This window comes from Lytechinus pictus, chromosome 7 (genome assembly GCF_037042905.1).
Source record: "Lytechinus pictus isolate F3 Inbred chromosome 7, Lp3.0, whole genome shotgun sequence".
Lineage (NCBI taxonomy): Eukaryota > Metazoa > Echinodermata > Echinoidea > Temnopleuroida > Toxopneustidae > Lytechinus > Lytechinus pictus.
In genome coordinates this window covers 7,082,024-7,098,912 of record NC_087251.1, presented here as the reverse complement: position 1 = coordinate 7,098,912, position 16,889 = coordinate 7,082,024, and the positions used below count along the sequence as shown (strand labels likewise).

Here is a 16,889-nt window from a genome sequence, read left to right as displayed (position 1 = left end):
CTTAAAAACTTGCTGACAACTTTCCTTGATTCTGATTGGCTTAGAAGCGCTGTTACTATGGTAACTGTCTGATAAAACAGGACTTGTCAGATCAAGTCCTTTCTTGAAACGCTCCCCAGTTTTACCCGACAGTTACCATAGTAACAGTGCCTCTCAGCCAATCAGAATCAAGGAATGTCAGATCTGACAACATGTCAGACTCCCTAGAAAAGTGAAAAAATACACTTTGGAAAAGAGAAGAAACCTAGGAGCAAGCACATACTCATTTCAAAATTTATACACTATTGGTGAGGATTACATTTCTTGCTTTTTTAAATGTATATCTAAAATATCTTTTTTTTTAATGTCCATCCTAATCAACCTAATGTATGTACATTAACCTCACTATGATCTGATATCAGATGACCAAACTTACTCCTCTTGTTTGATATCTTAGGTTACAATTTAAAGAGTCTGTATATCAGCAGTTGGAACCCCAGCTTCGCCCACTAGCTGTCGAGCAACATCCACATAATCCACAACAGGTAAGTTTTAGTCTTTCATCTTCTCATATATCTGAATCTGTTTTCATCTTTTGAATCATCTTATGTACACTGCAAAAGATTTGTATTTCAATTCAATTCATTTATTCAACCATCAACAGGATAAAAACAGTACAAGATAAAATATTAACAAAGTATCAGAAAAACAAAACAATTAGATGGTTCGGAGACCCCGGAGAAGTGATGCTTATAAAAAGGGGTCACCACGATACATTAATACATTACAAATAACAAGTGTGAAGAAAAATATAATTCACATTATTTAAAACAATGATGTTTGGGTGTTTCGTGTTGGGTATGTATGTTTGGGTGTTTCTGACAAATGGTATGATCATCATCAATAGAATATATATTGGTCTTAATTTGGCTTTAAAGGGGAAATCTGCCCTGGCTGTTAGTTGGTTCATATAAAAGTTGGGTCATATTCTTAAGAACTTTTTAGGCTTTACATGAAAAATAAAATAAAATTTATTTGCAGACATCATATTTTCTACATTATGATATATGAATGAGATTACTTTTGGCTCCATTACACAACCAGGTGAAGTCATGTGGAAAATATGGGTTTAATGGAATGATTTCTCCACGTAACAAAATGAACTCTTGCAGAAATTAATTGAATCTTCATTTGATGGTAGAAATAGGAAATTTGTATGTAATCCTATTTCAGGCACGAAAGGATTTTTTTAATAGAAAAACAGCAGAATATGTATTAGAATAGATTTATATACAGTATTTCCTTTGCTCTTCTACTACAGTACATGTGTTCATTTATATTTTCATCATAAATGATTTATTTTGAATTAATGAAAGATGAAAATATAGTTGCAGCAACCAACCATTTTCATTTTGATACTCAAGTGGAATAAACATTGTCTGATCAGCCATTATTTCAAGTCTTATCAGAGAGTTACTGTAGATCTATGTTTGTGTTAATAATAAACAACGTTCTCATTCAAGGCTTTCTGATTTTCACTGTTGTGGTTGATCATGTATTTAGTGAATATGCTTGTGGAAAATGCAAAAATGGACAAAGAATATGTTTCTTGGCATGGAAGATAATTATTTCAAGGAAGCTTTACAGTAATATCACCCTTTGTTATGCATTCGTTAACGACTCTGAACATATTTGGGAAACCATGTCTGGCTATTGTTAGATTTTTCTTAAAGTTATAACAGGGGGAAATCTTTATTGAAGTATGGAGGAGTGAGCTGTGTGCTATGGTGAATGGTTGATGGTTGGAGAAGATATTTGTTCAAACAGACAGTATGTAAGCCTTATGAATAAATGTCATGTTACCATGGAGATAGACTATTCATGCAAAGGTTCTTTATGTAAGCTCTGTTTGCATTACCAAAAGGATGGGGGCTGATGCTAAATGAGGAGTGATTATGTTAAATCAGGGTTTGTTTGATGCTTATTGCAGACTGCTGGCTTAAATGCATTTTATAGATGTCATCATTAATTATTACTGTACACAAAAGTTCTTTGTGGACGTATGAAAATGTCTCATGTTCAGTCAATATGCATAGGGGCCATTCTGTTTCAATATAGATGTTTGAAACATTCTGCCCTGTCAGTGGGATTTTTTCTTTTTGCTAATATTAACAGTGCTGAGTTAATAATCGAAACCTCCATTCTTGAGAAACAATTGATATTACTCATAAGATTCACACTTCATGAGGAATGATGTTTTTTTTAAGCAAAAGTAAAAGTAAATCAAAATTCGAGCTTTTTGTCTCACCTGCATAGCAGAGTGAGACTATAGGCGCCGCTTTTCCGACGGCGACGGCGGCGGCGGCGTCAACACCAAATCTTAACCTGAGGTTAAGTTTTTGAAATGACAGCATAACTTAGAAAGTATATGGACCTAGTTCATGAAACTTGGCCATAAGGTTAATCAAGTATTACTGAACATCCTGCCTGAGTTTCATGTCACATGACCAAGGTCAAAGGTCATTTAGGGTCAATGAACTTAGACCATGTTGGGGGAATCAACATCAAAATCTTAACCTAAGGTTAAGTTTTTGAAATGTCATCATAACTTAGAAAATATATGGACCTAGTTCATGAAACTTATACATAAGGTTAATCAAGTATCACTGAACATCCTGCATGAGTTTCACATCACATGACCAAGGTCAAAGGTCATTTAGGGTCAATGAACTTTGGCCGAATTGGGGGTATCTGTTGAATTACCATCATAACTTTGAAAGTTTATGGATCTGATTCATGAAACTTGGACATAATAGTAATCAAGTATTACTGAACATCCTGTGCAAGTTTCAGGTCACATGATCAAGGTCAAAGGTCATTTAGGGTCAATGAACTTTGGCCAAATTGGGGTATTTGTTGAATTACAGCCATAAATTTGAAAGTGTGTTGGTCTAGTTCATAAAACTTGGACATAATAGTAATCAAGTATCACTGAACATCCTGTGCGAGTTTCAGGTCACATGATCAAGGTCAAAGGTCATGTAAGGTCAAAGAACTTTGGCCACGTTGGGGGTATTTGTTGAATTGCCATCATATCTCTATAAGTGTATTGGTCTAGTTCATAAAACGTGGAAATAAGAGTAACCAAGTATCACTGAACATCTTGTGCGAGTTATAGTAGTTTTCAAAATCAGCACTGCTGCTATATTGAATCGCGTGATGCAGGTGAGACGGCCAGAGGCATTCCACTTGTTCTTTCATGAAAGTGGGGGTGGGGGAATGGCAAAGTGGGGCTGGAAATGGGGTCACTGACTTGAAATCGTGATGCTATGCAATCTCGTCCAAATTCCAGCGGTTGTTCAGCCACTCTACCTCCTCCATCACCCTTGGCTCCTGTTGAGATGTGACAACTTACATTCTATTATGGGGGGGGGGGTGTATGTTGCATTATTTCATATCATGATTTTTGTTTCATTTCACTGATCCAGTATATTCAAGTTTTGGGGTTAATTAATTTCATTTATAGCAATGGCTATGTATACAGGAAGTGCCATTTTTTGTGATTGTGAACTCATGAAATCTGCTGCAAAATAGAGTAAAAAAATCAACACCTCATGTGCCTACTGTATATCGATGCAAAGTAGTCTGCAAAGTCAAGTTATTGCAAGAAAATGCTAGGTACAGGTGTAAACTGAATGGAGCTGTCTGTTTTTCTCAATTTATTGTGACAATTCCTCAAACTAGAGGTAGCATTAGACTAAGCTGGGACAATGGCATGGTTAAAACCACTGTATACATGAAGAAATGTGCCATAACAGTGTACTGGTCGCTTATGGTTGCAATAAAAGATGTCCACAAAGTCATTTAAGCTGTAGAATTTAGTCAACTGTACATTTATCAGAAACATGCTCTGAATAGATCAATCAATGCTTCATTAAATTCAGATAAAATATATGTTCTTCAATGGCTTCAGTGAATTGAGTTTTTATCATTTCATTCTTCTTGTATTATTGTTTTTGTTCCTCTGTATATATATCTATTCTGTGTGGTAAATGGTTTCTTATTAAAATTCTTGTTTGTCTTTTGTTTCCCTTTATTAGCATTTTAATCAGAACTTAATCTTGGAAAAGATAAATAACAGTTGAATCAAGTTTAGGGTATAAGTGCGGTTATAGTCCTTAGTCCACTCAATATTTGAAATGTTGGCCTAAATTCTCAAAAGTGAATTTTCATAAACCATACATGTTGTTTAAACCTCTCAGGTTTTTAAAGTGCACTATTAATGGGCTTAAATTGTCTGTGCTTGTATAATGGTATGATAATATAATTTTTTATCATAATTGATTTCTGTACTGAATGTCTGTGCTGAAACAAAGAGAAGTATAAAGAAAGGGAAGATGGTTGAAATAAACCCTTCGTGAATTTATTCCATGAATTCACTCTCTTATCAAATGGCATAAAAATATCAAATTAAGCTATGAACCAACAGTTGATATTATGTTTGATAAACTTTCGTTTCATTTGTTGTTTGTTTCAGCAACAAGTTTTCCTGCAACAACTTCAAGAGCACTATTATCAGCAGTACATGCAACAGATCCAACAAGCACAATACCAGCAACAGCAGCAACAACAATTACACAATCATACTGCCCCATCATTAACGATGGAAAACCAAACAGGTATAAACCAGGGTTTACTTCCATAGCCCAGCTCACTCTATACAACTCGTTGCAATCTGAATTTAAAAGAAATTATAAATAACAATTGATATGAGCATTCCAACCAATAAAATCTTAGTGATCAGAATAGAAAGTTCTGAATAGTCGCAGGACGACTGAAATCGAAATTCATTCTAGTTGGAGCCTCCCTGTAGGAATGATAGAAAATTCAATTCCAATTTGTAATGGCGTCATCATTGGCTGCGACTTTTGGTTTTTCTCCGACCACAGGGCTTGCCGCAAAGCAATATAATGATTTTATTATTGCTAACATTATGCCGAACTTCAAATAAATAATTTTACTTCTTGGAACTTTCACATTTAAAGGGATCGTCTAACTTTGTGAGCAGCTGATTAAAAAAATTCTCAAACTGAGTTGAAACGTGCGTATGAGTGCCTGTATTTGTCCTAAAAAACCCTGAAACAGACCACAATATAGGATGAAAAACTCTAATTTAGATACAAGTAGCAATTTATTAGCCTGATTTTGAGAACCGTCTAGTAGACGGGTTCAGCTTATGACCAGTTTTCTCCAATTCAAAAAGTCCGTTGGCTATTTTGACTGCCTTCTGTTGTGTATCTCCTATACACACACCATTAGCTGCACTGTACATTCAGTGTATACCTTGTACACACTGTATGTAGGTCATGCTGTGTTCATCTAGAATTAATGTGTTGTGGTGCACAGATTCCCTGTATACACATAGTCATTGAAACCAACTCCCAATTATTTCAAACTTTGGTTTACATCTCCAAGGTTTTAAAATTGATCCTGTAAATATAATACTTTGAAACTTTTGGGATGGTATTTTTACACTATAAGCCTAATGTTTAGCCCATTTTCAGGAATCAAAAGGAGAATTTTTTAAATCAGAACAAAGTGAAATGATCACTTTAAAGCAAAATGCGATTTATTGAAAAAAAAATTGTATTGGATTGTATAGTGTGCGACGAGCTTAAGGGAAATGGTAATCATGCTGAGGGATATCAAATTACTATTTGTATAATTTATTATAAGAAAAATGTACCTTATCACTTAAAGTATTATTAAACAGGCTATGAATTGAAGTACAACATACTTTTTTTTCACCGAATTCATTTTTATGTTAAGAACAACAACTGAAAGATTTTTCATTCTTTCTTTGTTTTTGCAGAGGGAGCACCTCCACAAGATGGGACATCTCCTAACACACTAGCACAAGATCTTAGCCACTTACAGCTGGGTGATCAAGGTGATGCTGCCCCTCCCAATGGAGATATTAATAATATTCCCCTCAACAGTGATGGTAAGAACTAATTACTACATTCATGCAATCTTACTTGAAATATCAATAGATTGAAATTCACAATTATTTAACCAAAAAAATTATAAAAATAAAGTTAAACCCAGAGATTTGATAATTTGCTTGAATGAGTGAGGAAGCCATTTAAAGTATTTATTTCTCATGATATATAAATCAACTAATCTTGATTTAGTGTGTTTGGTGGGATAGTCTAGTATGACAGTGAGAGTTAAATTGCAAGCTGATATGTTTGTCATTCATGACATTGAATATAATATCAAGTAATTCATATTGAAGGGGCAACTTTTAGACTTGGAATTTAAGAAACTTATTTAAGTGTGAACAGCAAGTGAAATTAATATCTGTAAGCATTGACCTATATGTTTTTATTGGAGCCCACATTACTTTATTACATGCATTGCAGTGTGTTGTAGGTATATTTGTGCTGATGAAGGTTTTGTGAATCTTTGCCCTAGTAATAGTATATTAAGTAGTTTTGAAGATGAGTAGCCTATTTTGCCAATGTTTACTTGCCAAATATTACGATAATTCATTATAGAAAGTCTCTCGTATAAAAACAAATTTGAAAAAAATACAAGGTAATCACTCTCTTATTGGTAAAAAGGAATGTGTGTTTAAAACTCTTTTTAGTGCAATGACTGACCGGCTGTCATTTATTGGTAGGATCAACTGCTTCTCAGTCGATCAAACCCAGTGATTTCACTAAAACTGTCAGTGAAAGTTGATTTTCATGAAATTGTACCAAGTTCTCATCAGTATTACATCAAGACGAATATGTAGTATAATCCATGTATGTAGTATAAGTATCATTTAAAATTGTTGTTTTTATGATATTTACTGATTTACAGAGGACCAATATCCAGTAATCTGCAAGGCATCATGCTGGACACGTAAAAACATCAAAGAATTCAAGAAAGAGCTTGTATCAGAGAAAGAGTCTGTAATAAAGGTTGGACACGGTGAGACTGTCACCGTCAGAGTACCTACACATCAAGAAGGAAAGTATATCTTTTGGGAGTTTGCAACAGATAGCTATGATATCGGCTTTGGTCTCTACTTTGAATGGACGGAGGCTGAGAGTAACGCAATCAGTGTCCATGTTAGTGATTCTAGCGAGGATGAAGAAGAGTTTGAAGATGAAGAAGGAGGAGGAGGTAAGATAAATCCTTCCTATTTCTGAAAAGATGGGGGATATAAAAAAATAGAGAAAATGGATTTTAATCATGTGTTTACTTGTGCTTTACTTCTAGACACATTCTTTTTATAATCAAACCCACTTTGCTTCCTTGCAATATACCACATGGAGCTAGCAAATTTTCATTTTCATTGTTAAGCCATATCACCCTGCAGTCCAGAATGTTTAGAATCCTGTAAGTAAGGATATCTTTTAATTCTGTTATCCAGTAAGCTGCAGTAGGAGCTTGAATATTTAGAGGATTTTTGCAGGATTATAATGGAATAAACTTCCAATTATAATTATATCCAAAATTTCTTTTGATAGATGAAAGAAACAATTGAAAACGTACATCTATCCAAAATATCATTTGTAGATTTTACCGGTAATTTGAAGTTATGTATCTTTGCTTTGTAAATGAAATTGCATTACATTATATTTTTTCTGGGTATATCATCTCTAAATACACTGTATTATAACCAAAAGTGTTTTCATGGCCAAAACAGATCCCATACTAGTTACTACATACCTCAACAAACCTTGAATTTAAATCGTAAAATTAAATGAGGTCTGATTGACCCATATATCCCTGATCATCTTTACTGTATTCTGCAGGTAAGAGTGATATCGAGCGTGGAACGAAGGATAGGGGGCCCCCTATGGATGAGATCATTCCAATCTACAGACGAGACTGCCACCAAGAGGTGTATGCTGGCAGTCATAAGTACCCTGGAAGGGGTATATATCTGCTTAAGTTTGACAACTCCTACTCACTCTTCAGATCTAAAGTACTCTACTATCGAGTGTATTACACCAGAGATACCCAGCCCGGTAGGACGCCCCCTGATGCAGTAGAAACCTAGATACACTATCAACACTGGTCTCTATCCTCTTGGTCTAACACACCAGTTTGTAAGACTCTATATGGTCTATCTTCATTTCTCTACAACCAGGGCACTGTAGGTTTGTGAACATTTACAAGTTGTTATTATCTGAGTGAAACTGTGCTTGTCAGCCAATCATAATCAAGGATTTCACTGAAATTGTCAAGCTCTGACAAATTAGTCAGTGCTGACAACTCCATTGAATTACCCTAGTTCATCTATTTAACATTCTGTCTAATTTCCTCTTGGCCTCAGAAATAGTTTGTCTACTATCCAGTTTGCCTAATTTAATGTAGTCTCAATGTGCTAAATTATTTTTCTTTTGGGCTATTAAGACAAAATGGTTTAGACCAAGTGATTATTAACTCAAGTGGTCTTCATGCCTTCTGGTAATTAGACCAAGTGCTCATTAGACAAAATGAAATATAGACCAAAAGGGTGTAGCCTGAATGAAGTTAACCTTTCTGGTAATTAGACCAAGTGGTTTTAGACCAAGTGTGTGTAAACTGATATACCCACGCCTAACAAACGTGTAATATGCTGGTTATGTGTATGAGATAATAACCCCATGCCACTCTAGTACACATTGTCCTGTTTTGAATGCATTGCATATAGGCCTCATCCATATTGAAACCAGGTGCATTGTCCCATATATCTGCCATATGTTGCTGTTATCAGAAGCAGTATTCGAGATCAGGTGACGGAAATATTTGTGTAGTGGATTTTAAAGGTAGTATCATTCATTGAAAACATCACAGCCAGTGGACTTATTTTTGAAAGCTTATTTGTTACAAGTAATTTCTAAAGTCAATATTAATAGTATATTGAAAGCTTAATTGTTTCAGTATGACTTTGAAATAAGATTTCTGATTTGCAGACAAGATGATGATATTTTTACACTTTCATTTTTAAAGAAAACAAAAATTACAACCCACCCCACTTCTCTGTCTCTCACTTACAATTACAACATGTGCTACAAACACCTTATCCAGACTAAGGTTATTTTGTTATAAAATGAATGATGCTCTACCTTTAAAAGAGATCTCATATGATAACGACCTGCAGATTTTGAGAGGAATTCTGATCAGTGTGACCTTCCTAGTGCAAATTTAAAGAGATTTACAGAGTTTGTATTCCCTTTCTAGCTACTGCAGCTACATGTATGTTTGGAAACAGAAGAGAGGCATGCTTTCAAGGCAGGGCAAATGGAAGGGGAGGAGAGATGATATAGTGAAATTATATAGATCTATATTTATATTTTGATTGTTGTTGATGTTGAAGTTATGTATGATTAAGTAGTGTTAGGTAAAAGGATATAAGCAATGTAACCAATTAAAACAACTGTTGATATGAAAAAATACAAAGAAACATTTTAACATTGGTTTGTAATAAATTCATTCAAAATTAAAATAGATCTTTAACAAGGACGTTTACTGAAGAGGCTTGTATACCATTGCCACTATTCACAATGGACCTATGAATTGAATAACACAATAAAGAGTTGAGAGTAGCCGGAAATTAATATAATTTTTCTTTAAATCTTTTAATACTGTCTTGTTACCAAAGTTGCCGAGAATGTTAGAAATCTAGGGTAAGGAAATTAATAATGTTTTCATCAAGATGATAGTTTTCTTTAAATCTAACGATACTGAAATAGTTATCAGTTTGTGTGAATTTTGGAGGAAGTGTAAAATTAATATGCCAAGCTGATTTGGTATGGAAAGCATCATAATTTTTACTTTTTTTTAGCCAAAATTACATGCTTAACAATCAGTTTGTGTTTTTCAATCGAGTTGATTCAAGTTCATATTTTGTAAGTTGTCAATGTCGGTTATATTCCCCTTTTTTCATGTCAGAAATGGGTGTAAAAATGTTGCTCCATAGCATGTGTTCCATATAATGCATGGCATCATTCCTATGTGTTGGCATGGAAAGTTGAATGGCTCAACTGCATTTGACAAGTAAATAAGTATTATTCTTCCTGGTGAAGGTTTAAATTGAACATTATATTGGTGCTCACCCACAATGATGGTTAGAAGCTTTCACTAGGATGTGTAATACCATCTTAGACCTGTATGCTATCATGGTAAGCATATCACTTAATGATACTTTTTACCTACAGTACATATCTAATTGATCCTCTGCTGTGTAGACATTTATATTTGTGCTTGTACTACAGGCTCTACCATAACAGTTAAATCAATGAATAAGAACAGCATTTATTTTGTTGTTAATGATTAAATGGTGTTCTTGGTTCATACATGTATATCTATATATATGTTTTAACTCATGTACTGACCTGATTGCCAGAGTAACTGAAAGGAGTTTTCTGACTTGTTTTTCAGAGCAGAGACAAATTTTGATTGCCAAAACTGAGCAGGTAAAAACTTCAAATTAATTGTTTTCGTTATTGAGTTTTTTTTCCCTTACATTCAGTTATGAAAATAACACAGAATTGTTGACAAAACGTCATTTTAAAATGCCATTGAAAATGGACTGACACATGCTTGATCATTCTTCCTTTTTTATAGCAAGTATTGGTGCAGAACTTTTAAGCTCGTATCATTCTTGAATAGTTCTAAAGCTGAAAATGTCTTTTTAACTATTTCAGAATTTAGCTTGCTCAACCAGGCAAGAACCTCAAACAAACAGCCTTTTGATTTTGCTTTTAAATTCCAAGAACAATGGTTTAGTGTATACAAGGCCATTAAAACATGTTAACAAATCATTTCCTTTTCTTGTGCTGTTTCTATAATTTGGTTTAGTTATATTCTGCACAGTGGATATTGGTTTCTTTAGCAACTTCAGTGTGATTTTTTATGAAATAACTAGGATAGTAATAACTTGCAATCAATGAAATTATAATTAAGGGTTAGCACTGAGTTATTAGTATTGCAAATGATATTTTTAAGGAATCAAGTTTTGCATTTCCCTCCTCCTTTCAAAGATATGTGAAATGAAATGATAGAAGCAAATTTTGTTTCTGAAAACATACAAAAATCAAATGAAACTCTTCACATTGCTAATATGATTTAAATTGGAGAGAAAATGTTTAAGATGTTTCTAAAGATTAATAGTGGAATTGCGCCTTTGATTTATACTCTGTATTTTGCTCTGAATTTTGTTGTTTTCATTAAAGGAAACTTGATGTTTTGTGATTATATCAGTTCAAGCTGGTCGAGTGTGTGAATCATTTGGAAATGATAATAAAAAATCTTATTACATTTTGTTAAAAACCTTCAAGAAAGTGACTATTTAGTTTCTCTGTGTACATTGGTGTACATTTGCTTTATATGCTTGAATTCCATTCACAATGATCGTACATAAGCAGTGTAAAATCAAGAATCATTATTGTAGATTTGTGCATGTAGCATAATGTTAATGCGATGTGTGCATATTCAATCAAAATTATATTCAACTATTAGTTTGTTTTATACCTGTCTTATTTATTACTTCAATCTTGCTATGGTTTCTGCTTTGATGATAAGAACATTCTTTGCTATGTAGGCCTACATTAAATTATCTTTATTGAGTCACTTCTGTCCATCTGAGCTATACAAAAAAAATACCATCAATCCTTTTCTCCCGTTTTCTCACATCAAAAATTCACAATAAACACTGAAGGAGCAAAAATCTAAAATAATCCCCAAAATATTTTCAGAATTATTTTCCACATCAGATCGTAGTCATCTTCAATGAAGGTGATCTTAGTTTTCATTTCTATGGTAATTGACCTAATGATTGATATAATGGAAAACTATTTTAGTTTAATGAAAGCATGAGCATATATTGACCATGAAAACTTGTAAAGTAATTGTCCTAAAGATATATCTTGCTACTCTATTATTAATATGTCTCTCACAACAACCATTATTGAAATCGTAAATGTGAAAGTAAGGGTACTTGAATATCCAGTCAATTTTAATTTCATTGCATTCATTCGTTCCTGTTATTCGTTCTGTCCAATCTTTTTTGTCACACCCAAAAGAGATTTGCATATATAATTTGATTTATTTGTGTCTAGTTTTCATTTCATTATTGTCTTGATATTTGTTATTTCATTTTAGTGTGTAATATTCTGGAACATGTTACATTGATCACATAGTGATAGTAACATGAATGCTAGAAAGAGAAATGCTATTGATACACCTGTAAATTGTATACATTGTATGATTAAAAGCTGGTCATTGTAAAAACATTAGCTGATTGATGCAGTCTTCTTGTGTTGGTTGATTTGCCATAGTTTGGTTCTGGGACCAGTCTAAATGGCCCGAATTCACAAAGGTGGTTTTGAAAACCCACGGTTGAGTCCATGGATTATGCAGATTTCCTGTATAAATTATACTTAATTTACAACGTATATTAAAAAATGTCCAATGCTGATGCACGCTTTTGTCACAGTGTGCCAAATTGACGCCTTTTGCCGTGGTTATCCACACTATTTTATTCATGAGTCCACTGTTTTGAATTAATGAGCCCACTCTTCAAACAGTGGACTCATGAATGCAATAGCGTATCTAACCATGGTAACGGGCGTTAATTTGGCGCACTGTGACAAAAGGACGCATCAGCATTGGACATTTTTTATACACGCGCCCGTTACATGCTAAATTAAGCGTAATTTATACAGGAAATCTACATAACCCATGGATTCAACCGTGCGCTTTCAAAACCACCTTTGTGAATTCAGGCCAATAAGTCACGACCAATTTAAATTAATCATAGCTTTGAGATTGATATCAACACCCATATCATAAGTGGAAATCAATCCTGAAAATTGTGATCAATTTGAATTAGTAACATCACTAACAGTTCTTTATAAACTGGGGAATTAGACATGTGTATATTTGTACTAATTTTGTATTTTTGTTTGAATGATATTTATATTATATTGGAGGATGGCTCAGAATGGAATACCAGAAATATTTCATGAATCGCAGATGAGTAAAATATTTCTGGTATTCCATGAAATAAAGCCATGCAATATAATTATCATCTGTCCCACCCCCCCCCCCCTCAAAAAAAAAGAGGGAGAAATTTGACTGAACAAGTCATCACTTCACTATTATGGCATCATCACCACATAAGATTAAATTTGGTTATTGACACGTAGTTCATTATGACATGGGGTCCCCTATGTGTACAATTTCTACATACATTATTTGAAAATATGATTCAATGAACTATGATACTTTCTCATTGAGGTTACAGAATAAATTTCATTAGTTCAAGGCCTACACTTGATGGTAAAAATTTTACCCCCTGCTTATTCCCACGTGTTAACAAATGACAAGCTGAGCGGATATTGTCCTACCCTCAGAGCTGGTGCCGGGATATTTTGAGGGAGGGGGGAGGGGCATGATAAAATTTACATCAATTTTTCAGTTGGATTATAAGGTACATGACCCAAAACCTCTTCTTTTTTTTATACTTTATATGTGAGTCTGTTGTCTAAAGTACAGGTATATTCTTTCCTTTTTTCCCCTCTTTTCCCTCACAAATTTGTCCCTTTGTAAATAATACATTGGTTTAAATACAAACCGTTATCTAATTATATGAAATACACAAGTAATTTCATCAAATTACTTCAGGGTATGAAAGCACTTTGTCTTTCTTCTACATCTTGCAAATATCAAATTTTCTGCAGCTTCATGAATTGGCTTTAAAATTATAATCCTGAGATTACCTGTGAAAGAACAGCAAATATAGATTATTATTTCAGTAGCGAAGATGGAAAACAAAATATTTTCAAAAACATGTAAACAGCTTAAACCAAGTATGCTGAAATGATGATTCACAAAATCCCTCCGTAGTTAATGTGATACATCATTTCAACCACACTTGATTATAGATAAGGAAATTTGACCGTTTTTCCTCTTGTTATTTATACATCTTTATTTGCTTACAATAAATGTACTCTTGGGATAAATTAATTTTCTCAAGCACTAGTTCAATAGAGTTTTTACACTAATTCAATGCAATTATTGAATGTTGTCAGGTAACACTATTTGAATATTCAGCAAAAGTCAAGCAAAATTTCAGTTTCTGGCAATTTCTTTTTTAGATTTGTATTCAAACAGTATTGTTCAACTGAATGCTGAATATATTGCTCTATTACATTCAGGGAAAAAATTAGGCTTTTAAAGAACTTGTACATTTCCAAAGTGAAAATTTAATTCTCTTTAATTTTCATTTAACATTTCAACAAGTTTCTACCCTCCAGTTCAAAATATATATGCATTTCATTTCTTTCTGCAGTTAAAATGCAAGTATCAAGTCAACATTCTTTGAATCCCCGGGGGGGGGCCACTTACATTGACGAGTGGATACCATGCGCGATCAAAAAAACACGTAAAGAGGATGTCTTTTTCAAGATAGGGCACGTTACGTACATAACGTGATAAGGGTGTCAAAAACACTAAAATAATGAAAAAAGGGTATCTATTTTCGATAGGAACGCTACGTGTTTCGGGTCAAATTTGCGAGGGTATAAAAAATCAAGACTAAAATGTCTTATAAAGGATGTATTTTTTGCCCCAAGAGTGAACACTACGTATTTAGAGTACGATTTGCGCGAGTGGGGCTGTACTAAACCCATTAATGATGTAGGTAAAGGTAAACCGACGTCCGTGACATGACAATTGATATCGCTGTACTTGTTCAAATTTAGGGAATACAGTACTTGCCAGTAGCATCGTTTTGTTTCAATTACTTGTTAAGGGTAGGTTTCACACGCCAATACTTGTTAAGGGTAGGGTTTCACATGCCAATACTTGTTAAGGGGTGCATTTTCAGAGTATGGAAAATATGTGTTTAGGGTGCTTTTTGAGGCCCCATGGTCGCGCATGGTATCCACTCGTCAATGGAAGTGGCCCCCCGGGATTGAATCAACATCTACGATACCAAGATGCACATGCTTAATAAAGAAAGAACTTACTAATGTATCATAATATCATCACTGTTGATCAACACCAACATAAATTTGATATTTCAATCTGAATTTCATATTTGCCTAAACAACCCCCCCAAAAAAAAATCAAAAAAAATCAGACTTGGTGTTCTCTTCTCAGGACATCAAACAATCTATTTCAATCTACTATTAAGTCTGCCATAGCCGACCTCCAAAAGGTTGAAATCAACCACTTCTAAGTTAAAGTTGATCATATTTTCATGGTCCTAAGAGAATGAACTTACAGCTCCCCATAAATAAAGACTGATTTCCAAACTTTAATAAGTCAAAACTTGACAATTATTAACAATCTAACAAAACAGCTACTCAATTTTATAACATATATAGGTGTATCCACATGATCCACTAGTTTCTCTAATCATGCTCCTGTCTTATAGATGATCACGTCTTGTCTGTATTAAACATTCACTTATCAACAATTTATTTATAATTCAAATTATAAAGTAATACTTTGGGAACTAAAGTAACTTTGCATTTTAATGCTGAATTTTCAAGGTATAGTTTGGTAATGAGAAATGTCATTGTAAGTAAACAGCCAAATTACAAGTCACATTTTTCAAATTTGGCAAAATATAAAGTCACCACGTTTCTATTTCAATATTTACAAAAAGAAATACCAATTCAGAAAAATAATCATAATCCATGCTGTATTTTCAATATTTACACAATGTAATGATAATAATCATACACTAATTCAAAAATCCAAATTCATAACATTCAATATCACAATTTAATGAAAAAAAAAGAAAAGCAAAGGACTAATATATTGTTACATGAATTTTCTACATAACGGTACACAAAATACTTTTTAGAGACATTACATGTAGTTCATCAAATGTGAGCTATAAAAGAGTAAAGAAATGATTTATTGCAATTGTCATCATATGATTTAACTTCATATTTTTAGTACATGTTTTGAAAATGTACATGTACATAAACTGGTACTATAGTTCACAGGTATGGCAGTGAGATTGTCATTTAATTTGTTAGGAAGGGGTTAGTGAACCTAACATCAGTGGATGTCCGTCTCATTAAAGCATCTCTTAAGTGATTTTCAAAGACAAGTTGCTCTCAGCAAATCAGATGTGAGAGTTTCAGAAGCTTATAACATTAGTCTATAAAAAAAACTTGGATGAATCATTTAATGAAATGCTCCCCTGGAGATTAACATTTTAAAGGCACATCAAAAATATCACTATAAACAGTAAAAACATATTACTGGATCTCATGAGCAATCAGTACATTGTAAATGTACAGTATATCAGTAGCCTGCTGCATAAAACTTTTGTCATGAAAAACTCTAGCAAAAAAAAAAAAAAAAAAACTCAGGCATACAAAACTATGCCATTACCACTTGACACATTGAAAAACTTGGAAAAAAAATGAATTGCAAGAGTTTTTCTTTCACACAACAGGCCCCGGTTCAAACATATTTTCATCTTTTCACAATCAATTTGGTCTTTTACCTTTTGAGCTTTCACCTACTCGTTTGTGATTGTGAAAAGATTAAAAATTGTTTGAATTGATTTCTACCAATCAGATGAATCTCTTTAAGGACAACAAGCCCCCAGGTCAAAAACAATAAAATGTACAGTGCTGAGAACTAAATGTTACCTTGTTCAAAGACAAAATAAAACTATTACCTTGTTGTGGATAAGCAAGCACGATAGCGTAGTGCCTTTGCACAAAACTTAACATTAAAAAGGTCAATCGTAACTACGGCAATGCAATACAACAGACAAATGAAATAATTTTTCTTCCACGTAAATTAACATTATGATATAGAATTACCATTGAAAGTATGTTTTAAAAAGTGGAGTCTTGAGCATTTGTGTCTCTCTTTATACGCAAGTAAAATAC

The 16,889-nt window shown here is 33.5% G+C and overlaps 1 protein-coding gene across 2 annotated transcripts in view; it reads left to right on the top strand.

Moving 5' to 3' along the window:
• Positions 1-12,257, top strand: part of LOC129265064 (Golgi resident protein GCP60-like) — a 28,148-nt gene extending 15,891 nt beyond the window's left edge. For both annotated transcript variants that reach the window (XM_054903046.2, XM_064101805.1), the window contains exons 5-9: positions 437-524; positions 4,517-4,658; positions 5,852-5,983; positions 6,850-7,155; positions 7,791-12,257. In XM_054903046.2, the coding sequence (XP_054759021.2) occupies positions 437-524; positions 4,517-4,658; positions 5,852-5,983; positions 6,850-7,155; positions 7,791-8,038 (916 nt within the window). In that variant the 3' untranslated portion in view covers positions 8,039-12,257. The remainder of the gene's footprint in view (positions 1-436; positions 525-4,516; positions 4,659-5,851; positions 5,984-6,849; positions 7,156-7,790) is intronic.
• The last annotated feature ends 4,632 nt before the right edge of the window (positions 12,258-16,889 follow it).